At 42.5% G+C, this 26,047-nt stretch overlaps 2 protein-coding genes across 3 annotated transcripts in view; both read left to right on the forward strand.

Moving 5' to 3' along the window:
• Nucleotides 1-688: 688 nt before the first annotated feature.
• rpl22 (ribosomal protein L22) lies at nt 689-3,830 on the forward strand. 2 transcript variants are annotated; one of them, XM_073469191.1, is made up of 4 exons: nt 689-741; nt 1,152-1,262; nt 1,514-1,638; nt 3,647-3,830. In XM_073469191.1, the coding sequence occupies exons 1-4, from the start codon at nt 730-732 to the stop codon at nt 3,786-3,788; spliced, it is 390 nt and encodes a 129-aa protein (XP_073325292.1). In that variant the 5' UTR covers nt 689-729; the 3' UTR covers nt 3,789-3,830. The 2 variants fall into 2 exon arrangements, with proteins under 2 accessions (XP_073325292.1, XP_073325291.1); XM_073469190.1 differs by lacking the exon at nt 689-741 and adding an exon at nt 823-852.
• Nucleotides 3,831-5,380: 1,550 nt separating this feature from the next.
• Nucleotides 5,381-26,047, forward strand: part of chd5 (chromodomain helicase DNA binding protein 5) — a 48,006-nt gene continuing 27,339 nt past the window's right edge. The window contains exons 1-8 of the mRNA XM_073468409.1: nt 5,381-5,447; nt 15,302-15,450; nt 22,258-22,476; nt 23,952-24,070; nt 24,601-24,842; nt 24,933-25,045; nt 25,222-25,348; nt 25,664-25,830. Of these exons, the coding sequence (XP_073324510.1) occupies nt 5,381-5,447; nt 15,302-15,450; nt 22,258-22,476; nt 23,952-24,070; nt 24,601-24,842; nt 24,933-25,045; nt 25,222-25,348; nt 25,664-25,830 (1,203 nt within the window). The remainder of the gene's footprint in view (nt 5,448-15,301; nt 15,451-22,257; nt 22,477-23,951; nt 24,071-24,600; nt 24,843-24,932; nt 25,046-25,221; nt 25,349-25,663; nt 25,831-26,047) is intronic.

Raw genomic sequence — 26,047 nt, forward strand, 5'->3', positions numbered from 1 at the left:
TATTATTATTATTGTTCAATAATTTCTTTGAATTTCCAACTAATTTCCATGAAAGTTCACTTTATAAATTATGTAATTTTGTATTAAATAAAAATAGATGAAAAAAGAAATGCCTGCTGTGCTCGGATATTGTTAGATTAATTAATTTTCTTTTTTTCATTAGAAACATTTGGGGCCAAATCAAACACTGAACTTTTAAAAAATCAATACAATATTCATTCATTAGTCAAGTATTATGGGAAAAACTTTATTTTCCATGTTTGTTGAATTGTTTATTGACTTGTTAACACATTTTTTTTTTGTAATATTCAGCTGAACTTCTGTGCACTGTGTTTTTTTATTAAGCAACCAGACATTTAACAACATGATTGCTAAATGATCAGCTTACTAAGCTAGGCTAATTTTGGGGGGAAGCTTAATTAGCTTAATGTTACTGCTAATTAAAAACTAAATAGTTGGCAAGTAAATAAATCCTGTCTGAGCTCTTTCAATAGTTGGCACCTTATTTATATATTTCTGTAAGAGATATTAACAATGTTTGTTATTTAAAAAGACATATTTAGCACGAACGTAGCTATAGCATTAAGCTAGCTCAGCTCGTTATCATATTCACAGCACACACACTTTTTCCTTAATCGATTCCAGATAAATCGATGCGATCGATTTCTCGGCGGGGTGTTAAACTTCCTGCGCAGCCTTCGCTCCTTCCTTTTGCTGAATGTGTCAGCCATGGCCCCGATAGTGAGTAGCAACATGATCAAATAAACTGCGTACAGACGATGTATTTTAGCTTGTCGTCTGCAGTCGGGGGATTGATTGTTATCTGTGCTCCGCAACATGGCTGCCACGGAGGTGTTAGCATGTTTGTTTAGCCTGTGTTTACTGTGTAAGCTAACACCACGTTGGGCTGACGAATGCTAACGAAAGCTAGCAGTAGCTAACGGGAAGCATCAGCAGCTATGGGGTAGCACGAAATCTGAATGTTTTTACTAAAGTGGCTTGGAAACACGATAGCTAATCACTTATGATACTTCGACACTATCTGTATTATATATTATAAACATTAGATACTTGCTTATGCTGTTTTAAAGTAACATATGCTATGATGGATGAGTTTGAGTGACCCTCTGCAACTTTTGTTTCTGTGCTAGAAGAAGCAGGTGGTCAGGAAGCAGGGTGGGAAGAGGAAGAAGCAGATCCTGAAGTTCACCCTGGACTGCACTCACCCTGTAGAGGATGGCATCATGGATGCTGCCAACTTTGTGAGTAGACCCAGTTCAGACATCTTGTGGTGCAGCAGCTGTCAGAAACTGACCCCTGAGTGTCAAAACACTGCTGTGATACCAGTGGGATCAATCCCAAATATGATGCTACAGTCACTTCAGAGCATTGGCACATAATCCAGTGAGACTAACAAAGATGTCGACCACAACGTGTCACCTGTCAGTGCTTGCAGTGAAGTTTTTAACCACACTTGCTGTTGTGTGACCTGCTGTGTCCTCTGCACCTGCAGGAGCAGTTTCTGCAGGAGCGCATCAAGGTGAACGGCAAAGCTGGAAACCTGGGCGGAGGCGTGGTGTCCATTGAGAGGAGCAAGAGTAAAATTGCAGTGAACTCTGAAGTTCCCTTCTCAAAGAGGTAAAAACACAACGCATCTCCATCTAGAAATGTGTTTTCCTCAGCTATTTTCTCGATCATCGTGCACTACTGCGGGAGAAGTTGAGACCTGAGCTTTGAAATGTACGATTCAACATCCTTAACTGAATGTATTTGAGTTTTGCCTTCACCACAAATGTGATCAGGCGTCCTGGCTTCGTGTGGAGCTCAACTTGGGTGAAGTTTGACCGGTAAAGTTGCAACCACAACCGATTGCAAAGGCGTGTGCGAGTTCTGTGTGCCTCACATCCTGCTCAGCCCACAGTCATGATGTTGATGTCCCTCACCGGGTGACCTTACCCTAAAGGGTCTTCCATAAATACAGTTAGCAGCTACTCTGAACAATATTGTGTCGATGAGTTTTTGACTGAAGCTTTGTGGAAGTTTTAAATGCAAAGTCTATATGGAGGTAACGAAGGGGAGATACACACATCACAGTACCGAGGAGTGCATTTGCGAATGGACTGATTGGACTGATACGAATTATTAATGGCCCGATGTGGTCAGCAGTATGGATCGCCCCATGCCAGGGTTTTATTTTCCCTTTTTAAAGAGTTTTAATCAATTTTCAGAGATGTAATGAACACCAGACCGTTTTGGCAGCTTCCCTTCACAGTGGTGCCGAGCCACACAGTTGATTCTGGTTTTATCTGAAGATGTTTTCTGAGATCTTTGCTGCAGAAGATTGTGCCGATTGTGCCGTAGCTCAAAAACCACTTGATATTGAAGGAATAGTCAAAGGTGGGGAAAATACACAGGCCTTTTCTCACATTGACATTTCGACTCGTCATAGTGGGAAAAGCACAGGTGTTGTTCATAAATCAATGATGGCTCTTTTTTTATTCAGATGTACCAGAAAGCTGTGACAGTAATATATCAGCACGCACGATATCAGGACCGCGGCGCCAGAGCAGCAAAATGAAATTCAGCCATCATTAACTTTTATTGTTTACGCTTGTGTTTTCCTACAGTTGCATGTTAATATGTCTTCTTTGGAAAAGGCTTGTTCCCAGCTCAGTCTGTGGATTATCAGGAGTTTCTGGGGCTTTTTTTTTTTTTTGTTGGAAAAAATAAACGTCTTACTTTGTTTGCACACCTCAGACAATTTTCTGCCAATTTTCCCATGAACAATGAACTGTGTACATTAAAGAAAACGTTATATTTGTCAATATTTCCCAAAACGAATTTAAAGTATACACATAAACATTAATACTGCATGATGTCATAAAAAATGATTTCAGTCTGAGCTTGGGACATCACGACCAGCAGAGGGTGACTCCACCACTTTAATCCTTTAACTCGGCACCTGATATTATGACTGTGATGGTGAAGTCACTGGGAGATGTTGCCCTTAGCATATGTAATATAATTGTGTGTAACTTCTGTGTTAGATAGATCTGCCAGGGCCGGGCAATATATCTATTATATCATTATCGTGTTATGAGACTGTAAATTCTTAGATTTTTAATAATATATTGTGATATGTTGTCTTTTCCTTGTTTTAAAGGTTGTATTACAGTAATGTGATGTCATTTTGTGAACTTACCAGACTGTTTTATTTGCTCTAATACTTGTCTTTACCCACTTAGTCATTACATCCACATTACTGATGATTATCAAAAATCACATTGGGTTAATATTTTGTGAAGGCACCAACAGTCATCCCTACAATCTTGTCCCAAACTTTGAAGTTATATGAACCGAGGATTTAGAAACGGCTTTCATTATTTGAAACTAGCTGTGTGCAAGTGATGAGTCAAGGCACTTGGCTTTTCCCTGTTTTGTAATTAAAATGTCTCGTATTTAACGTTAAATTAATGCTACTAGAAGCTTAACAGACTTGTCTTAACTGTCACAAGTTTCGTCCAAGTACATCAGAAGAGTTTGGTCCTGCAAACTCTCTGCTCCAGGTTCAAAGTGAATAGGAATAAGCTATGATAAATACAAGCGAAGCGCTGATGTTTTCCCTCCTCATCCTCATCTCTTTCAGGTATCTGAAATATCTGACCAAGAAGTATCTGAAGAAGAACAACCTCAGGGACTGGCTGCGGGTGGTGGCCAACACCAAGGAGAGCTACGAGCTGCGCTACTTCCAGATCAACCAGGACGAAGAGGAGGAGGAGGAAGATTAAACCTGACACCACTTTTAATAAAAAGTTCAAAAGAGAGAAGAACGTCTGTGTTGTCTTTTTGATGTTTAAACCAGAATGATGAATATAACACTGTGTGTTTTGCTTTGTTGTGATGTATACACATATATTTTTATATCATTACGTTTTAGATGCATAATTAGAATAATCCAAATGAAGAGTGCAGCTAATGTTGCATTTAAAGGTCCTATTTGTAAGAAAAGTTGATTTTTGAGGCTCAAATACAGACGCTTTGGGATGGCAGCCGGCCCGACCTACAATCCCAATGGGTCAGTATTTGACAGGTTGGGAATGAGACTCAAAAATATTTTTTTTCCTACAAATAGCACCTTTAAACCAGCCATTTGAAGGATATTTTAGTTTTTTTGGGGTATTTTTATTTTGAATGTGTGCTTTGGTGCTCTGTGTGCAGAAATCAGTGCCAGCAAAGCTAATTACACGAACACAACATTTAAAAGATAATTACATAATGTTAAAAGAGAGAGGGAGAAAAGGGCTAAAATAAATAAGCTGCCTCTGATTATTTTTATTAGATAAAATGTGAAGAATTGGAAAAAAAAAAAAAAAAAAAAGATCCCCCTGCGGCATTCATGTGCAGTCGGGACACTTGAGCTCTCTGATTTGTGTATTTTGATAACATTGAGTGAACTCGTGTTCTCTCTGTGGGGCATCCTGTGTTACAGCTGCGGTAACCTTGACAACAGCGAGACCACTGGCAGTCAGCATGCAGACATCAGGATGCACATTATTTTTTTTGTCTTGGGTTAAAAAAAAAAAAAGTGGAAGTTTGGGAAATTAAGAAACATATTTTGTGTTTATACATAAAGCTCTGAGCGGTAAATTAAAAAAAAAAAACAACCCCTCCAATTATTCTATTTCTCCACATCAGAAGGGATATTTCCTTCCCTTCAGCCTGGCTTCACATTTAGAGTAAAGGTTGTGAGTGAGCAGTGGAGCAGCTGTGCCTGAAAGCAGCAGAAGTTTCTGTCTCCGGACCTCCAGAAAGGGAAAATGTGCAGGCGACGGCGGCGCGGGAGAAGAGCACCCGCCTGTTAGCGGCACATGGCGTTACCGCGCGGTGTGCGTGTGTGTTGTGCGGGGTTTCTATTTTTTTTTTTTCTCTCTCTCTCTCTCTCCTTTCTTCCTCACTACTAGTTAAAGTGGGTAACTAAGGAGAGCATGACTAACTAGTTGTGGGTGAAATTATGGGATGCATCGTCATGGCAACAGACCAGACGTCACAATCTGGGCATGTGTGTTCCATTTTTGTCTTTCTTATTTTTCAGACTGGAAGACCTGGATAGAGATCAGTGGAAAAAAAAAAAAAAAAGATAAATGTTTTTGTTTTATTTATTTATTTTTTTGTAACTCCTGGAGAGAAAGCCCCAGAGTCGCTGCAAAATATATATATATATTTTAATTTTTTTTTTTTTTTTTTTTTTTTTTTTAATTTCACCAGAGCGACGAATACATTTCTTTTTGGGTGAAGAAAGAGACTGGGCTGCGGCGTCTGGAGGGTTAACTTTCAGTATTCTCAGCCTAAAAGGGGGTTTTTGGGGGGCTATGAGATAAAGATGCCGGGGTCGCTGAGTAATGAAGACGAGGGACAAGACGACATGGATTTTGAAGACGATATGCCAGGTGAGGGAAAAGGGGGGAGGCGGGGTGTCCTTCAGATTATTTTTGCGCCGCTACGCCTTGAATGCGGGGAAAAGGGCTTGTCCTGCGTTCCTGAGACCAGAGAGGAAGAGGAGGAGGAGGAGGGGTGGGGTGCAATAAGCAGAGTCATGCTATTATTTTTTGCACGACCTAGTGTCTTAAAGGTGGGAACGGGGGTATTATTTTTTTTTTGGATGTGCCTCCGGCTGTCCTCACATCCAGCCTGGGTTTTTTTTTTTTTTTTTGGAGGGGGGGTGCATGATGAAAACCCTGCTGCATGAATCTCCAGGCTGGTGTTTTTTTTTTTTGTGTTTTTTTTCAGGCTGCATGCGTGTACAAGTACAAGTGAATGGCTTCACCTTAAGTGCAAAAAAACCCCACAAGTTTGGTGTCAGGAGTGCTGTTTTAAACCGATGACAGTGTGGTCGGTGGTGTGTTTGCGTGCGCTGTGATAACGTGTGCATATGCTTTTAAGTAGAAATGGGCTACAGTGACAACATCCGTGTTGGTTTTTGTTCTGGAGGATGCTGCTGCTGCTGCTGTTTCCACTTGTGATCAGGAGGGCTGCTCCAACTTTAAATGTTTTTCTGGCTCTGCATGGCCGCAGAGGTGTGAAAGCCACGTGTAGGCTACAGTAAACACTGCTTATCAAGTGTGTCCTGGTGCCTTATTTTTTGGGGAGGGGAGGGAGGGAGGTGGGGGTCGTGTGCACCGCTGTTGACGGCCACTGTTAGGTCACCAACACCCCCTTCAGCTGTGGGTCGTGCACTAACTCAAATTAACAGTAACCCACATTCTTGACATGCAGCCTATGCTTTCTCATGCAGGCTTCACACAAGCCAAATCTGTGTAATATTTCTCCTGGCTGTAAAATGAATCTGTCAACCAGTCTGGCAATGGACCAAAGGTACTATAAATTACATTTTCGCTTCTTAAACTGTTAAGGACTAATCAAGGCGCAGGGGGGTGTAAAGATCTTGCTAATTAATGACCTGCAAATGATGGTCATTTTGTGTTCTGGTGGCTGTTGAATCTGTCCCTGCACCCTGTGATTTTCTGGACTTAAAAACTGTGATGGTGAAGCAGATCAAGCACCTGATTAGTTTGGGAAATCCCGGTTAGCGGTGTCACAGTATGCTGGTATTGATGATAACTGAGATATTATAAAAATAGATATTAATATCATGGTGATAATATGACAATATAGTGTGTTCTTCCTCGTGGATCTTTTGTTCATCACTGCCTTTTCACTATTCAAGTGTACATGCTAACTTTGTCCTCGGCTTGGGCTGATATTAGATATTATCGAGTATTGTGATATTTGCCGCCCCGTGCAATATTGTTCACAATAACAAATATTGAATAATCTGATTGTTCACCTCAGAGGGACTGCTCTGACTGTGTTTTAATTTTTAATTTGAATTTATTACAGTTTTGTTCGTCATCTGGCTGCTCCTCTTGAATTTAGAGGGAAAGGAACCAGTAACAGTAACAGAGTAGCTGCTCATAACATTGCAGGCTATTCTAACATGTTTGACATTCATCCTTTGCATTATTTAACATTTTGGGAAAAGTAAACAAGTGAATAGCATCTCAGTCTCTCTCAGTCCTTTATTTATTCATACTATACTACTATTTAACATAAAAAACAAATAAAATACCTTTATTATATATGTAAAAAAACAAAACCTGAAACATTAAAATAATCCCTCCCGCCCTTGCTGATGATATCGTCTATCGCAATATTTATATGGAACAATAATGTAAAATAACATTTTGGATATCGCCCAAGCCTACTTTGTACACTCACTCTCCACTCATATCTTGAGTCTAATGCATTTGCCATAAAGGAAACAGTGAAAACACAGTAAACGATAAAGTTAAAGGTAGTAAAAGCTGAATTTCTGATATTGTTACAGCCCTTATCCCAACCCTAGTGTTAAGTTTCCTTAAAATTGTCTTTCCCTAGTGTAAGATTCATTATTTTCTTGACTGGTGCATTGTGACTTCTGTTAGTCTGGTGGTGATCCGATAAATGAGTGGTGGTATTGGCTGTAGGGTATAGCCGCCATGCTCATAGTCGGAGGCCGACCTCATTGAAATCTACATCTGTCTGAGTCGAGCCAAGCTCTGAAAAGTGCTCAGGATCTGTTTCCTGGTCCTGTGTCAGAGGCTGAGTTGATGAAGGGTCCGAGAGCAGCCAGACATCTGTATGCCATGGTGTCTGTTTGGCCAGTGCGGCCAAAAGATTCATTTTTCTTTCTTCTTTTGGCTTTGAGCATCAGATGATTCGATGGTTTGATGTCTGGGGCAGGACTTTAAAGATGCTACTTTGCCCTCGTCTCCCTTTTCACATCACATTGAGGGGAAGTTGGATGGTTCTAACAATAGATTGAGTGTGAAAGAAGAGTTGAAAGTGTGAAAATCCATTGCGGTGTTGTCTCTAGCCATAGGCCCGCTTCTCTTTAATTGCTAACGAGTGATACTTGAAGTCTTTTGTCGAAAATGAAGATACTTTCTGGTTTGAGAGAAGGTAACAGCTGCAATGATTCATCCATTAGTTGACAAATATTACAACAATCGCCAGCTATTTTACTAACTGATGGGTTTGAGCACATTTTTAAGATAATTCCAGTTTCTTAGATGTGAATATTTTCTATTTCAACATACACTAAGACTCCAAGTGTGGTTTTTAAGGAGGTGGAGGCTTAATTTACTGATGAGCTTCCTCAACCTGTCTGAAGGATCCATGTGGTGACCCCAATAATGTACTTCTCCCTTATCTTCACCAGATTTTCTGTGCATTGATATATACCGCCTGTATCTCAGCTAGAGCTGCAATGATTAATCACTAAAAATTCTGATTCCAGCGTCTTAAATGTGAATATTTTCTGTCTTATTTACTCCTCCGTGACAGTGAACTGCATATCTTTGGGTTGTAGACAAAACAAGACATTTTGAGGACGTCATCTTGGGCTTTGGGAAACAATGATCACCATTTTCTGGCATTTCATAAACCAAACAACTAATCAGTTAATCAACAAAGTAATCAACAAAGAAAATAATCAGCAGTTGCAGCCCGAGGCTGTCCGCTGAAAAGGTACAAGACATTTAGTGAGAAAACGATCAAAGTTAATGAATCATTTTCACACAACACAGTTGCCATGGTGCGTTTCTTTGTCATTTTTCATGCTTAAGGTCTTGAACCTCAGAAGCTGGTATATTCGTTGTCACAACAAAAGAGATAGATTTTGGAAACTGCCTTTTTCTTCGCAAATACGGACTGAGCGTTGTGGAATGAACAGTATTCATGACGACGCCGTGCATAACAAACCAACATTTTATCCCGTATATACACAATTTTTTCGATAAGCCAGACTTATACGAGCAGCCTTGCATTGGAAGGTTGAACAGCAGGGAGAGAAAAAAGACAGACAGGGAGAGGAGTGTGTTGAGCGGTTGAGGCATCATCTATGACTGCCAGCCATAGCCTGAGGGAGAACACGAGCACTGATGTGTGTCCCCAATAACCCAGTAGTTGGTTAAACATGTATGAGAAAGGGTGAGGTGCAATTGATTATGGCAGGTGAGTGAAGATGTTCGAGCGGTAATCCAGTCTGAAAAATCAAAACGTTTTCATGTGTCAGTCAAAATTACGCTGCGTCTGACTTGATATAATTTAGTATTTTTATGTTGTCGTCTGTAAACATATCAAAGGGATTGTACATTTCTGACTTATGGAGTCCCTTTGATACGACACACTGTGCTGAGAGATATATTGTAGTGAAGGGTACATGTGTTGAAAATCAATTGATCCACCAACATAAAACACCATAATTTATAAGATGATCACGTCTTTGCTGTCTTTTTAAAATGTATCTTATATCACTGACAATGTAATCTTCTTTGGTTGTCATGTACACAAACACAATGAAGCAGTCGTTGGAATTCTTAGATCTCAGGTTGCCTCCATCTGTGCTCTTACAGATATATAATAACGGCACTCAGTAGAGTGTATACCTCCACCAAGGCCCAACACTCCCCTTTAGTTCAATCAACCCTGATCCGAGATTTTCATTATTCCCTGTGAAATTAACGAAAATGTCAAAAATATAGACATATTATGCTCATTTTAAGGTTCATAATTGTATTTTGTGTTACTACTAGAATATATTAACATGCTTTAATGCTACAAAACACATCAGTTGTCTCATACTGTCGGGTGCTGCAGCATTGTATCCCCCCTCCGTCTGAAAGGCTCCATCTAGAGCTCCTGTCTCTTTAAAAAAATATCCAGTCTCCTCCGGTTGGTCAGCTCACACATGCCTGAGCCAGCACCACTAACAACAACAGAGCAGCTGTGCTAAATCAATCTTTACGTGCCAAACTAGCCACTAGGCATAAATTATGCAAATGTGCGACTCTGTAACATAGTGTGATGTCACTAAGTCACGTAAATTAAAGGCGGGACTACTGATGAGGCGTTTCAGGAGCAGTGTTTTCTGTGGGAGAGAGGAGCTTCTGTTGGTGCAGACTTTGAGGAAAAAACAAAAAGCATAATAGCTCTCCTTTAAAGAAAAAATCTGTTCCTTTTATCTGGATCTGCTCCTAAAGGTAATGGGGTCTATTCTGGACCACGACCCATCCTCCATCCAAATATCGTGGAAATCCATCCAGTGGTCTTTGCGTAACCCTGCTGACAAACCAACCAACAAACAAACAGGAACAAAGAAAAATCGCACAAGTACAACAAAATCTTATTTGAATCAAGACATTAAATAGTGCAGCAGCTAAAATACAATAGAATACAATTGAAAAATAGAACAATAGAGTCAAATAGTAAAATGTATAAACATGATGTGCAGTGACGCAGTAAAACAATAAAAACAGATTGTATGCATATATTACATGTGATCTGCTCTGGTACTCTGAGACGTAACCGTGATAGAGTCAAATCCTTTGTTACGCTGCCGAAACAGGAAGCAGTTTTCAGACAGTTTACGACCTCCGTCAACGTGCGTCAAAGTGACAGACAAGGTCACAGGAATCAGATTTTTTTTCCCGGCATCAAGATGCTTCCATCTAATTAAAACGCAACAGTGTAGAAGCATGTCCTGGGGGGACTTCAGACCCTGAAATGCTATCCTATCACAGCCTTTATTTGTTGTGGCACATAAAGTGTCCTAATTCCCTTTGTCTCACTGCGGGTGCTTACACTGTCACAGATTGTTCCATTGTGTTTTCTGTTTTAATTGTTTTGTTCTTCCCTAAAATTGAAAGATTATCATGGGCTTTTGTGTGCCTACAAATGTTATCCCCAATTGGAAAGGGGTCTATTTTTGGATCCCTCACTGTGAAAGTTGACACCATTTTTTCCTGCTGCGCGTGCACGAAGCCTGCGCATGAAAGATGCTTTTTTTTTAAATGTGTGTTTGCAGATGAGCGCTGCAGCGTTCCAGTCGGTTTTTTAGACTGCACACATTACAATCCGCTGCATATATCGTCTACAATAGATATGATTTTAATGATGCTATTTAGGCTTCATCCCTCCATCACTTTGATGGTAACGTTTCCTAATAATAGTCCGTGGATGTCTTTGTCTGAAGGCGTTTGAGGCCTCAGTTATAAGCACTTAATCAATGGAGAGAGGAAGCTATGGCTCTGTTTCGTCCTCCTTCGTGGCGAGGCGATGCTGGGCAACATTAAGTGGGCATTTCCACACGGGGGCCAACAGAGAAAGGGCTAATGTGCTTTCCAGTAAACTCGAGCCTCCTCACTAGGGAGTCGCTCGTGAATCTCCCTTCTAATGGGTCAGTCCGGCGGCCAAGCCCTTGCAGGAAGGTCAGGACTGTGTCTGTGCCATCCGTGCACACTTTACAGAAGGCTCGTTTGCCAAGAGGAGCTTTGGTCCTCTTTCTAACAGAATCTGGTGCCAGACTTCCCTGTGCCACATGACTGAGCGACCTTCCCCCCCTTCCAACACCTGGCACAACCCGGTCCACTCAGCGAGCAGAAAGATTATCATTCCCCTGATGGGTTTCCCTTTGGGGACTTCACAGGCCATTTACTGTCGGCACTTCTCAGCTAAAACACTGACATCTTTCTTTTGTCAATATATTCTATTGCTGGCACTCATTCGTCCTATAAAAGAGATACAATACTGAGAGACTATTTGTGTACTATATACTTAGTATTTTTGTCTGATTTTTAACAAGTCTGTTACACCTGTGAGGCTGGACTTAGGGCACAGCTGTGCTCTGAGCTAAAGGCTAATATTCAGCATGCTAACATACAATGACATGCTCATGTTTAGCGTCTGTTCACCGTCTAGGTTTAGTGTGTTAGCATGAGGGATGGCAGAGTACTCTATTACATGTATCTGTTCCACCAACTAAATGATCTGTATGCACATCTGTACTCAGAGTGGGTGTGGCTTAACCTGAAAGTGGGTGGTGCTTAACCTGTCGATCCACAGGTGTGCAAAAGCTTTACTCTGTGGTGCTTAAACTAGAAATGTATGGATGAAATTGACATGGATTTATCAGAATTAGCTATTTTTTTTATATTTATTTGAAAACATTTACAGAATAGCTTCACAATCGACCTTCAGATCTTCAGATCAGAGTGATCACGAGCGTATCGCCGCTCTTCCACCAAAATTAGCGGGTTTACACAGGTTTTTTGACCCCATTCCCACTTCCCGCAGGCAAGACAGCCCGTCTGTGATTTTTATCTGAAGCGTTACTAATTATGGTGATGAAGAAAAAGTCAGAGGATCACCAAAGTAATTACAGCTCATCTTACAGGGGACATGAACGTGTGGACCAAGTTTCACGACAATCCGTTTAATATTTGTTGAGATGATTCACTCAAAACTAATGTCAACCTCGTGGTGGCACTAGAGGAAAAGATACAGGTAACCTAACCTCTTAAGGGACAGCTATTATAGTCGCTTCTTCTGCTGGTCATCACACCTAAACCACGCCCGTAGCTGCCAGTAGTTCCTCACAGGACGCTCAAGGTTATGTTGTCCCAATCCATCCAATAGATGTTGACATATTTCACAGGATAAGTGAAAAATGTGACCCGCCGGTGATGCGGGAAAGTCAAGAGAGTCATCAAAACCAGTACATATCCTCCGGGGACCATGAAAGCCTCATGGCAGTCCATCCAGCAGCTGCCCATCCTCGTTCACTAGCATGACTCATGCGTATAATCAAACCTACATCAGTAACACCACTGTCAAGTTTCAGTGATTTATTGTACAGAAAGCAGATCAAGGGACACACAGTCCAGCATCCTCTGCTGTATCTAATCAGTGATGTGTGGTCAGCCTGTCAGTCACAGTTCACTCAGAGAAAAGGAAAAAGGGTAACCGAGTGATGGACTTGCGCGCTCGCTGTGTAATCCAAGACGGTTTCAATCTGCATCTGAGCCGTGTCATCATCTGTGCGTCTAAGAGAGATGTAAGACTTTGCTGTGTTGCCATCGTGACTTGCCTGGCAGGCGGCTAACATACATCTGAGACATAAAACAGCTCCCTGTTTGAGATCCTGGACGCACAAACTCAAGGCTTTATTTAGAAAGAGAAAGATAAAGCAGAGATAAAGCACGTGAGTCTGTGTGTGTGTGAGGCAGAGAATGAGAAGACAAAGCAGAAAACAAAGAATATAGATAGATAGATAGATAGATAGATAGATAGATAGATAGATAGATAGATAGATAGATAGACGTCTGTGTTTTCGTGCGATAAACACAGCTTGCATTCAGATTTTTAAATAATCACTACCAGAGAAAATTGCCATCAGCCTCTCTATAAAAATATTGGGCACATAAATCACAAGTTACCCCCGATTAGCGCCAAAAAAGGGGGTGACACATTTCATTTGGCGGTCAAAGGAAACACAAAGAGCCTGACGTGGCCACTGATTAAAGCTTTTCAAAAAATCACTGGTGTGTGTATGCTGTGTGTGTGCTGTGTGTGCGTGTGTGTGCGTGGGTTACCTCCTGCTAGCTTTGCTAAATAGAGGATAAGTGGTTGGTGAGGTTTGTGTGTCTACTACACAGGAATCCCTCCTCCCCAATCTCTCACTCCAGCTACCCAGGGGAGTGGTAGACTGCAGGGCTAGTGTCGGCTGATTGACTCTGATACATGTGCTGCATATTTCATGCCCTCCAGTCTGTCTGCATGAGACGCAGAGAGCGAGGGAGACACGCGGGTAGATAGACTGTAAGAGACGGAGAGACGGTCGCAGACGCAGAGGGAGCAACAGAACGAGATCAGATCGACCTTTACAGGAGGGTTGCATCCCATGTGTGTTTCCCCCGTGTGTCTCTTTATTGTGATGTATTGTGTGGGACTGTCTCTCTTCCTTACTTACTCCTCTGTGACCCACTGTGGCATCAGTGGAGTCTGCTGCGCTCAGCAGTCAGCACGTTTGTACACAGCAGCTCTGAGACAGTACAGCTGACAACCAGCAGCAGGTCGCTTTGGTCCCAGCACGCATTAAAAGCGGAAGATATGCTCAGTATACCTCAGTGGTCCTCCAGGGAGTTCCCATTTGCCGGCAGGGCAGGCACTCCATCTATTTGTGCTTTGACGGGTAAAGTTGATCCACACTCAATGATGTGTGATTATGAGCTTTATTTTGCCAAGTGCTCCTGTTGGTCTGGCATTGAATCATCGTTTTTATTTTCCAAAACAGCCAGACGGACTTTTACAGTTTGCTGTGTTTTCTCATTTTTACAAGAGCTGCAACTAACAATTATTTTCTCAATTAATCAAGTGGTTGTTTGACATAAAATGTCAGAAAATGGTGAAAAATGTCAATCAGCGTTTGCTGAAGCCAGTGATCGGATGTAATTAAGTACATTTAGATACTTAAAGACTTTTACTCAAGTACTATTCTAATGGGTGACTTTCACTTTGGCAGAAGTAACATTTTAACATGACATCTTTTACTTTTACTCAAGTATGACTTTTAGTACATAGTGACATCCTTAAATGTCTTGGAGGATATTCAGATTATTGTCATAGAAGAGCAAAGACACCAGAAAATATTCACATTTAAGAAGCTGGAATCAGATAATTAAGATGTTTGTTTTCTTAAAAATTACTCAAACCAATAAATCGTTCAAATTAATAGTACGCAAATAATTGATTAATTGTTGTTAATTGTAACAAAATCATCACCCTCGCAGAGGCAAAGGTGATGACTTGCTTGTTTTGTCTCAACACTACAGGGTACCAGCCACCGTGCATTTGCCAATCAGGGCTGCAACTAATGATTATTTTCAATTAATTATCAATTAATCTGCAGATTATTTTCACTAATTTCATTAATCAATTTATTGTTTCATCAATGAAATGTTGAAAAACTGTAGAAAATGCTGATCAGAATTTGGGAACACATAGCACAATATGATAGGGCTGCAAGTAGCAGTTATGTACATTATCATACAATCTGCTGATTATTGATTGTTTAGCCTATAAAATAAAAAAAATAAATAAAAAAGTGTCTTCTAATTGCTTCTTTTATCCAACTAACAGTTAAATATCCAAAAAACTCTTCATTTATTATCAGAAATAATGAAAAGACGGAAAAATATTATATTTAAGAAGCTTGAACCAGCAAATGTTTGATTGAAAAATGACTAAAGCCATTAATTGATCATCTAAATAGCTGACTTTCATTGGACTAATTGACTCAACGTTGCAGCTCTATTGTCCATTTAAAGATGCAGGCTCATACACGCTGAATTGGAGTCGACACACACAATGTACAGGAACTACTTTATGTTTCTAATCGGATAATGTTTCTGCTTTCTGTGTCTAGACGAGGATGATGAAGGTGAGCGCAACACTGTTCCCCTCACGCCCCTCGACAGCTTCTTCTCCGACGACTCCCTCAAACAACAAAAGAAGAAGAAGCCCAAAAAGATGAAAGAGGGGAAAATGCCCAAAGTTAAGAAGAGGAAAAAGGAGGTAAGCTGTAATTCGCACTCAACGCCATCTGTCATGACCTCGGACACAACAGCTTGGCAGGCGTTTTGGCTCGAGCTGTACCCTGCAATTCTCTATTTCGCAAACCATCGCTCTTTTGATGTCTCTGCGATCGGATCAAAGGTGTGTTTTGGCTGCCGGACGGCCCCTGTGATCTAAATGAGAGGCAGTGGACTGTCTCAGGCTTAGGGAGGTTGGCAGCAGTGTCTCCGTCATTGCCAGTGTAAGCTGCGGGCAAGAAGGGCCAGTTTAGAGTGTAGATTTGTGCCTGTGGCGCCGGTGCTGATGGCAGGGACTGCAGGTCAGAAGTACAGTGATTGTGCCAAGCAAGCAGTGGGAGTCAGAGATGTGACAGAGCGGTTTTGACAGTTGAGTTTCTGGAGCCTTCAGTCACCAACATTTAGACAACAGGTTTGAGCTGCTCTCAGCACTCACACTAGTCACTTCATTCATTACTTATGGTGTGATCACCGATAATTCAAATTAGCTAAATAATGCTTTTATCAACAGTGGCCACTGAATAAAAGTGATTATTAAGCAAACTCCTGCACACGGTCTGACATGCAATAATACTTTATTTATATGTTTCTGTACTAGATCTTCATCAGGCAGATAGTTTATTACAATGAGAAGCCATCTCATATCTATAAGGAGTGGCTGCAGGTCAGTAACCAATCACATTCCCCACATAGGTTGCAGACTTACAGCCACTCCCTATTTAACATGGCAAAAAATATTCGCCTGATGAAGGTCAAGTAATGTAAACGCAGGTACATGCAACTGAAATACATGTGCAAGATATTTTTCTGTTTTACATCCAGAAGACACAAAGCATCATTAGCAGTTTGAGTCAGAGTTGTGTGTTTTTCTGGCCACCTAGCAAAACCAATATTCACTTTTTTCGTAGCTCTTTTGGTCTTTGGGACTGCCCGTGGCTCCAAAGGTCATTTGTTTTGAAACTGCAATGGTTGGAATACGTCCCATTACACTAAAAGCCCATTTTGTCGGGTGACCTTCATTGTCATGGTAACAGTAATAAACATGTGGTTACAGGGTTCAACGTTAAAGAGATAGTTCGGGTCTTTTGACTTGGGGTTGTCTGTGTGTTACCTGCAGTAGATGACCGTCAGCTCTCCGCTGTCATGGAGAGGCAGCACACAGAGCCGGCAGGAAGCAGCAAGATATATTTAAGCCACGTAAAATAAGTCCCACCTGAGCACATACTGTATATTTCCATTTAAGTGTACGCTATGTTTTAAACATTTTTTGGCCCTTTATGTTGCCGTCAAACTGTCTTTTCCTTTGGCACTACATTCCCTCAACCGCACAACGTCCGTATTCCTACACAGAAATTAAAATTTAAAGTAAATTCAAAACAAGGACACGGTGTGTCAAAGAGGACAGCTAACATCTTCGCATATTGAACATTTTAACTTCCATTGCACTTCAGTTCATCAGCATCTTTCCTTGCCCCCATTTCCTCGTGAGAACTGCACATGCGCAACTCTCTACAGGAGGAATCAAGATGGCTCACTTTACTAACTCACTAACTGAACCTGGCATTTTTACTTGTTGTTGAGCCTTGGGTTAAGGTTGTGAAACGGTTGCAGTCTGGTTAGGTTTAGACACCAAAGCTGCTCGGTTAGCTTCAGCAAATGGTTTCGGTTAAAATACATATATTAGTTACACCAGTGAAGTCTGGGGCATTGGCCGTTTGTTTTCAGAATAACAGGCTGACACGTGAGCTTTTGGTCCAGTGAAACTATAGAGAGCCCAAGTCACGCCCCTTCCAGTCAACCCCATGGGACATTAATTCAGATAAACTTTGTATGGTGGTGAATGGAGAGAGACAAATAAACTTTTGATCCTGCTTGAATTGTGCCATGAACTACACATATGATGTTTGTCAATTTAGAAGATCATTTTTCAAGTCATGAAAGTCGCAGTTTGTAGTAATAGATAGTTTGTAGTAGTAAAGTAAAATATCATGTAGTTTTGTGTTTAACTGCTCAGTGAACTACATCGTCTCACTCAACACACATCACCAACAACAACATGGCCGCCAGCTAGGCACAAAAAAGGTACTAAAAAAAGGTGAAAATCACAATAAATCTGATCGTATTGACAACTGTAGTTATGTGAAAGTGTAGTTCTGTGAGCTGCTAATGTACGAGACCAGCTCTACAGTGTTAGCTACCGTACAAAGCTTTTCTGAAATAAGGTCCCATGGAGCAAAACTGAAGGGGTTGTGACTTCGGCTCTCTTTTGGGATATTTGGAATAATGTTTGGTAGCAACAATAGCAGGGCAGCTTGGTCTCCATCCACTTCACCCATGTCTTCACCAGCTAGTTTACAACTTTGTCTGTGTACTGTCTGGTGGTGTTAAAGTGGCGTATAGTGGGTTGACCAGAGACCAGAAACATCTCCCTACTATGGCTGGAAATAAGGATAATGCGAGCAGGATTTGTAGGCCGGCGTTACACTAAATTCTGTGACAAATTACCCCGCAACCATCCCTCCAACTCATCTGAACTGAAGCCCCAACCTCCAGGGCGAATCTGACTTTGTCACAAGACATCCTGTCAAGACAAAACTTCCTAATCGGGTCACAGAATTTGAGGAGTTGCAGAACTCGGTGTAACACCATAAAAACCAAGACGCTGAGCTGAACAACACCTTTTACATTACACATGCCAATTTGTTTCACCATTTAAAAATAAACAGCTTTAAGGCTAATTTGCCAAACAAAGACAACATCACCACCTTAACGTTTTCCTGACAATAAACTGTAAGAATGTTTTATTCAGCGATTTACAGGAATTCACTGTATTCCCAGTGCGTTCCCGGCTGGGTTGGCCGTGGCTTTAACAGTGTCAGTGACATAGCCAGGATGTTTCCCTCTGCTGGCTGGAGATGCCAGCAGTGCTGTGAGGAGCTTGGCTGGCCGGGCTGCCACCCGGCCCTTTGGCTGCTTGTGGTAAACACTGAGCTCTGGGTCTCACTGAGCTAATGAGGGGGGGACTCCCTCTGACACACACACACACACACACACACACACACACACACACAGACACACACACTGCTCTGTATTCTCCTCTTTCTTCCCTCTCCTCTCGTCTCTCACACGCATCACCTCACTTCGCCTTGATCGTGACGCCACTGCTTTTGTTACTGCCTTTGCATCATAGGAGCTGCAAACCTTCCTCTCTTTCTCTCTTCCTTTTCTTCTTCTCTTCTTCTCTTTCTTTCTTTCCACCCAGCCCATTATTTATTTCTCCCTTGCCCTCCCACTGAGGAGTTGCTGCTGCTGTAATTCACTTCCAATCACTCCCCAAAGGCTGGTGTCAGACAGGGGCCACAAGTCAATTGGGGTCAGAGACTGTCAGTGGCACATCCCGGTCTCAGGTCAGAGCCACTGGCGGGACAAATGGTCGCTCGTCTGCAGTGGAACAAATGAACTATGTACACATGAAGAGACGTTTTGTGTCCCTTTTACTGTAGAAAATCTGCTAAATCAATGGAATCTGAGTTTATAGACGGCAGTTAATTTTATTGGGAAAAGAAAAGGCTGCAGCTCGGCCACAATAAAACCTCCACGAAGCTGCGAGCGAGCTCTTACATCTCGCTGAAATACAGTCGGTTGGAGATGAGCCTCCGTCTTGTTTTTATAAGTTCAGTATCCTCTCAGGGACTGTGAGTCAACAGAGAGCTGTTGCCGATTTTCTGAGAAAGAAAAGACTGTTGTTTGGGAGCCGTAAAGTGTTTTTACAGCAGTTTTTTTTTTTTTATTGTAGAGCTGGATTTTTATTGAATATCCACGTCTCCGCTGCTCGTTTGATATTTTCTGTGGCATCCTCTGCGATCTCCCCGAGGCTGAGCCATTATGGGGAAGCATCTAATTTGATTACGTTATCAGCGCTTATCTGATTTTCTTCCCTCTGAAAGTAGAGACACCCTCTTTAGCTGCTGCCAGTGTCCTCTTCGGTCCTGTGATGTGTGTGTAACATTGAACTCTGGGCCACGGAGAGGTTGTTGCACAATTCCACCTTGTCTTTGCAGTTGCTCCGAACAGTGGTTCTGCTTCTTTGCTTTTCCCTCCTCCATCTCCACCCCCACTCCCATCCCCCATCCACAATCTTCAATTTACTCTTTCTCTCTCTCTCTCTCTCTCTCTCTCTCTCTCTTCTTATGCATAAATGAGATTTGTCTAGACGGGTGCTGGAGCACCAGCTCTGCAACCACAGGCCTCTGCATAACAAGCTCGTTATGCAAACGTGTCTGATTGGATGGCGCCGTTCCATTGGCTGCCACTGTGATAGAGTGTGTGTGTGTGTTGGGTGAGGGTGGTGGTGGTGGTGGTGGTGGTGTTGGGGTGGGGGGGGGGGGAGTGAGTGGCAGGATAGAAAGAAAGAAAGAGTGAGAGAGAAAAAGAAAGGGGGGAGCTGTTAAGAGAGAGAGAGAGAGAGTGAGAGAAAAATAATGAGGGAGGGGGGGCTGCGAGATGTGAAAGAGAGAAAGTGAGAGAAAAAGGAAGGCGTGCGGGGGGGGGGGTGAGCTATGAGGAAGAGAGAGCTAGCGAGCGAGAGAGAGAGAGAGAGCTAGAGCCAGACACTGCTCAAATTTGGTCGCCATGGCAACACAGCCAGGCTGCTGGTAGGGTTGGCGGGCTCTGCGGCAACGTGAGCCTTTCCACTGCGCTACAGAGCAAAACGCCTGTAAGTCTCTCCATGGAGCCACACAGGCCTGCTGAGCAACAGGCAGCGAGCAGAGCACAAAGCTGCTGTGCACTCGTTCACTCCGTAACACGTGCACACGCACACACACGCACACACACACACACACACACACAAACACCTACCTACCGAGGATACACGTACACAAGCGTGACAGCACACGAACGCGGACAGAAAAGGCACACAAACACAAAAAAAGACAAACACATCCAGTCACGTGCACAAACATGAACGACAAAAATGATTCTTTAGATCAGAGGAAGTGAAACACACACACAGTCACACACAATCACACACACACACACACAAGTAATTAGGTAAGAGGTGCATACAGAGAGAAACACCAGATACTCTCCTCACTCCCCTCACGAACACACACATACACTGTCACTGGCGCACCAGTGAGTTTGCTCATATGCAACACTCCTGATCACACAAACAACACCTGTTAACTGTTAAATCCATACAGCCCTCCAGATGTCTCATATTAAACAGGCAGGATTTCGGCTCAGGGTACCGATTGGCTCTTCGGTTTCCTTGTTCTTTCCTGTTGTCGAAGCATCTGGAAAAGGTGAACGTGCTCCTGACGTGACTCCTCATCGTAATGTCATCATTTATGAATTCCAGCACGGACAGAAAGAATTATAATTATTAGCACAGCGGTGACACTTTGGAATGATGTAATTTAATTTATGTAAATACCATCAAAAAGAAGCTTTTATCCAGAGTGCTTCATCGTACACTGACAGCTCATTTTTGTAAGCGTGGGTGGCCTCTGTGGGAGCTCTAATCCCTCACCCTGGCTAAATTAATGCTGTGCTTGTTTGCCCCATCACTGAGTTTCATATTTTAATTATGCTGCCTTTTCTATCACTAGATTTGAAATTCTGTCTCGACTGGAGATTGATTTCCTTTGTCGTGCCAGTGGTAAAAATTCAGACCTTGAATTCAGTTGTGACTAAGTAATCTGGCTTTTGATGCCAGTTTGAGTCAGTCACGTCTTGAGGCTGAGAGCTAAAGCGAGATTCAAAGTCAGATTGTACCTGTTTACATTTACAAAAATAGCTGTGTGGCAGGAGCTCTTGACTGTTTCAAAGAAACATGAAGGTGGCTTGGGTGAAATCTCTCTCACAAGCAGGGATGCTGGAAGTCGGTTACAGTTGGGGGTGCTGCGAGGTCAGTCTATATGACGTCATAGTAAATGGTGCATGTATTTTGCATTTATCTGAATGACCAGGTTAACTTATATCTAACATCTAACAACATCTATGTACAATCCTGACTGAAAACGTGAAAACCAACATGCTATACACGTCAACAACAGCCAGGGGAAGAAAGGGGAGACTAATTCCCCAGACTCCCTTATGAAATTGCTCAATTTTGTGAATATTTGATTGAGGGGCGACTTTATCAACGTTGTAAAAGGCTGTCTATGAAAAATTCTGAAGTATTCGGGCCTTCTTGTTAATTCGGCATATGTTATATATTAAGTTTTTTCTGTGTTGTGTGTTTATTTACGTATAGAGCAGAAAAGTGAGCTCTGGTCACAAATGGTTGGACCTGGAGCTGTCTGATTGTGATCTGATCACCAAAGACGCATGTTAATAAACAGCTTCATTGTTTAGAATAATGCAGCATGGTGAATATACAGACTAACATATATACTACAGATTGGCCTGTTTGTCACTGTTAATATAGGCTCCAATCTGCAGTATAATTCATATACTTGACCGATAAACCACAGAATTGAAGGGAAAGAAAGTTTATGATATTGTTGTGGACTCCCTGCATCACTGCATTTTTTATTAATCAATTAGTGGTTTTTACAGCACTTTGTTTTAGTGCTGCAGCCCCCTCAGCACCCCTACAGTACTTCCCATGTCCACGCTCACAAATAAAAGTTCTCTGAAGAGGTAATGAGACACATCTTTATCTGCTGGAGGATGAGAGAGATCAGTGAAGGCCACCTGAACCTGACTTTTCCTTACGTTCTGCTATCGACCACCACGTAACCTATATTTAACAGCGTTCATGTGTCCGTGTCAAATGCCTCAGGGAGGAATCCAGCCGAGAGTGGAGAGCGACCTCGAGGAGACCTCAGAGGTGGAGGAGGAACGTGAACGTCCAGAAATAGGCTCGGAGAGCGAGAGCAGCACGTACGGCCCGACCAAAAAGAAGAAGAAGAAACCGAAGGAGAAGAAAGAGAAGAAGCCCAGGAAGAAGAAGAGAGATGAGGAAGATGACGACGACGACGATGATGATGGGAACTTGAAGGTGAGTCTGAGACTTCGGTCCACCTTGTGTTCTGCTGGATTCTGTATTTTCGGTGAAGCTAATTTCGACAGAAGGTCTAAAGAATCACATTCAATTTATCATCTCTTGATATGATAATCTAATAATAATAATAACAAATTGGATTTGAAGTGCTTTTCACATACTCCAGGGACATTTGACAGAAGAACAGCTAGCAGAAAATGAATAATGAGCCCGGCTCAAGGGAGAAGTCTGAATCTAAAAACACAGATGGAATTACAAATCGGGGAAGGAAATGTGTTTTGGAGCCTCAAATGATCATTTACTGATGATCAAATTCATGATTCGTGATCAGATTAATTAACCTTTCACAACACACACTGTATATTTGTGGTAGTCAGCAGGTGATGTGTTCATTTTTGACAGGGGGATGGACCCAGTTCTTTTCTATCTGTGGTCTCATTTAGCCACTTGTTAGCAACCGCAGTTTTTGCGACACTGACATATTTTATGCCTTAGAACAAAGCATGAAAATCTCTTAAGATTGTGTTAACCACAGATCTTTATTTCAGGCCTCCAACCGTACCCCATTCAGATAAACCATTGACTTAGAGACGAGGGAACTCTTTACCGCAGCACTGTATAAAGGCTCAGTGAGTCTCCCTGCTATGAGGGGATGGAGAGTGGGGATGGCATGTTAACGAGGGGGACGCATCCCCCCTCGACCTCCCTCAAATTGCCAGCTGAATATAGGAGAAGATCCCGCAACACATTCTTTAAGATTTAAGTAGAGTACTTGAGTAAATGTACTTAGTTACATTCCATCGCTGCTAGCAATATGAGACACAAGTATTTTTTCTCTTAAGCACAATTTTGAGGTACTTGAGTATTTTATTTTTCTGCTACTTGATGCCCAGGTCAATAATCAGTCGACCCCTCGTATAAAGTATATACATAAAGGGAAAAGTATGTTTAATTTATTTGTACTTTTGATAATTAAGTACAGTTTATATCAGATACTTTAAGACTTGTATTTAAGTCGTGTTCCTGTGGCAGAGTTTCACTTTTACCGTCTCCTACTTCACTTCAAAATCCATTCTCAGTGAACGAGCACTGCAGGCTTTAGGTCTTCACTCTCTGCATACTGGATCATGATTAGCCTCCAAACCAGCTGTAATTTAGATTCAAGATTTAAGGTGAGCACGGAGAAACTTCAGTGCTTTCTGAAGCTCAAACATCACAGTCAAGGAACAAGTTTTCTGTCTGGAGGGGGACTACTTTCACCCCCGACCAAACTCATTTATTTGTCTTGTCCGTGAAGGTTCTCAGTCATCCAGGTCATGGTAATATTAAATGCTGTATCGTAGGCTGCTTGACTTGTTTCACCTCTTATCCAAGAGGCTTCTCAGAACTGAAGGAGCCTCTTGGATGAGGTGAAACAAGTCCAGTTGCCTACGATACAGCATTTAGAATAATTTGTTCCTGTTTTTCCCCAGGAGCCCAAGTCATCCAGCCAGCTGATGCAGGAGTGGGGTCTCGAAGACGTTCAGTATGGCTTTACTGAGGACGACTATAAAACCATCACCAACTACAAGGCTTTCAGCCAGTTCCTCAGGCAAGCATCTCATTTTGTTAACTGTTCTATTTCAGTGGACTGTCAGAGACCCTAACTGACACTTCCAACAAGAACTCCACAGTGAGACCGGAGCGAGACGTTACGAGCAAACACAGCTCTTTTTGTTTGAGCTAGAAAGCTCGGCTGTTGGTATAAAGAGTCTGTCTCACCTGGGGCTGTCTGGCTCGGCTAAGCCTCTGCTCCGACAAAGTGGAGCATGAGCTCCTGCGGTGCCCCCAGTGAGTAGTCAGCTGCTTACTGGATGCCTGTGACAGCCGGGAGGCTCTGGGACTCAGTGCTCTGACCCACTATCGTTCACAGGCCAGCGTGCCAAACCTCAAGCTGTTGCCTGACAAATCATAAACATGACATACACACAGCAAAGCAGGGAGAGCAAAACTTAAGGGGCACTGGGGTGTCAGCAAATCAAGACCCAGCTCCCTCCAGTGTTGAGGGAAGTAGAAATTACATCAACAGGAATGAAGAGTGACATAATAAAGCTGCCGTTGTTTTCTCCTCTCCCCCCTCAGGCCTCTCATCGCCAAGAAGAACCCGAAGATTCCCATGTCAAAGATGATGACAGTGTTAGGGGCCAAGTGGCGAGAGTTCAGTGCCAACAACCCGTTCAAAGGCGCATCTGCCACCGCTGTGGCCGCCGCTGTGGCTGCCGCAGTGGAAACGGTTACCGTGGCACAACCGACGTCTGTCAGCAGCAGCCAGCCGAGCTCTCAGCTGGGGCCAATCAAAAAAGCCAAAACCAAAGAGGGAAAGGGTAAGAGCCCAGTGAACCGTGACAGAAAGCATATTTTTAGCAATGATAGCGAGGAATAGCACGTCTGATGTCTCGGCCTGTGTGTCTCAGGACCAGGAGTTAGAAAGAGAAGTAAGGCTGTGAAGGAGGTGAAAAAGAAACCCAAGCCGAAGAAGACCAAATCAAAGTCGGGCCAAAGTGGGAAGAAGAAGAAAGCATCCTCGGTACGTCTGGTTTCGCTTATTCATCCTCTGAGCTTCTCCTCTACTCGATATTTTCAATGGCATCAAAGTGACCAGACTGTTTACTGTGCAGACTTTGAAAGCTGGTTTAGTTTAATTCTTTGCTCTGAGCGCTTTAGTTTGTGTGTGTGTGTGTGTGTGTGTGTGTGCTGTTCCAGAGCGAGGAGGACTTCCTGGAGGAGTCGGACTTTGATGACATCAGCATCCACAGTGCCTCTGTGCTTTCTGATACCTCGGGGGCGGCCACCAAGAAAAAGGCGCGACGTGGGCGGAAAAAAAGGAAAAGTATGTTTACTGTCTGCACTCGCCATGCTCTGCAGTGTGTTTTTCTCCCTCCAAAATCCCAGTGAAATCCCACAGAACCAGACTGTTTGATTATGGGTTGCGAGGAAATTAAAATGTATTTTATTTAAGTTTTATTTGTTTTGGGAATGTTTTCCGAAGGCAGATGCTCGTTCTCGGCAGCTATTTCCCTCACACTCGCACAGTCTCATGCAGATGAAGAGTATTGTTTAAATCTTATTCTTTCAATAACAACTGAGTTCAGGTGAATTTATGTCCGTTGGACTCATGTTTGCGTTCCTCCTTCACCTCCTCCAGAGGAAGATGGCGACGGTTACGAGACGGACCACCAGGACTACTGTGAGGTTTGCCAGCAGGGCGGAGAGATCATCCTGTGTGACACCTGTCCCAGAGCGTACCACCTGGTGTGTCTGGACCCTGAGCTGGAGAAGGCCCCCGAGGGCAAATGGAGCTGTCCACACTGTGTGAGCAGATTTGTTTAAAATATATTCAGCAGTGATGGAATTTAACCGAGTAAATGTATTTATTACATTTATTTTAACTTTAGTGACTAGTTACTTTGTAGATTACATGCTGCATCAGTGCACGTTTCAATTAATTTATTTAACCAGCAATCTGGGTAAAAACCACAACAAAACACTGATTCCAATTATCAGAAATATGGGTATCTGTAAATAAACG

This window comes from Pagrus major, chromosome 6 (assembly GCF_040436345.1).
Source record: "Pagrus major chromosome 6, Pma_NU_1.0".
Classification (NCBI taxonomy): Eukaryota; Metazoa; Chordata; class Actinopteri; order Spariformes; family Sparidae; genus Pagrus; species Pagrus major.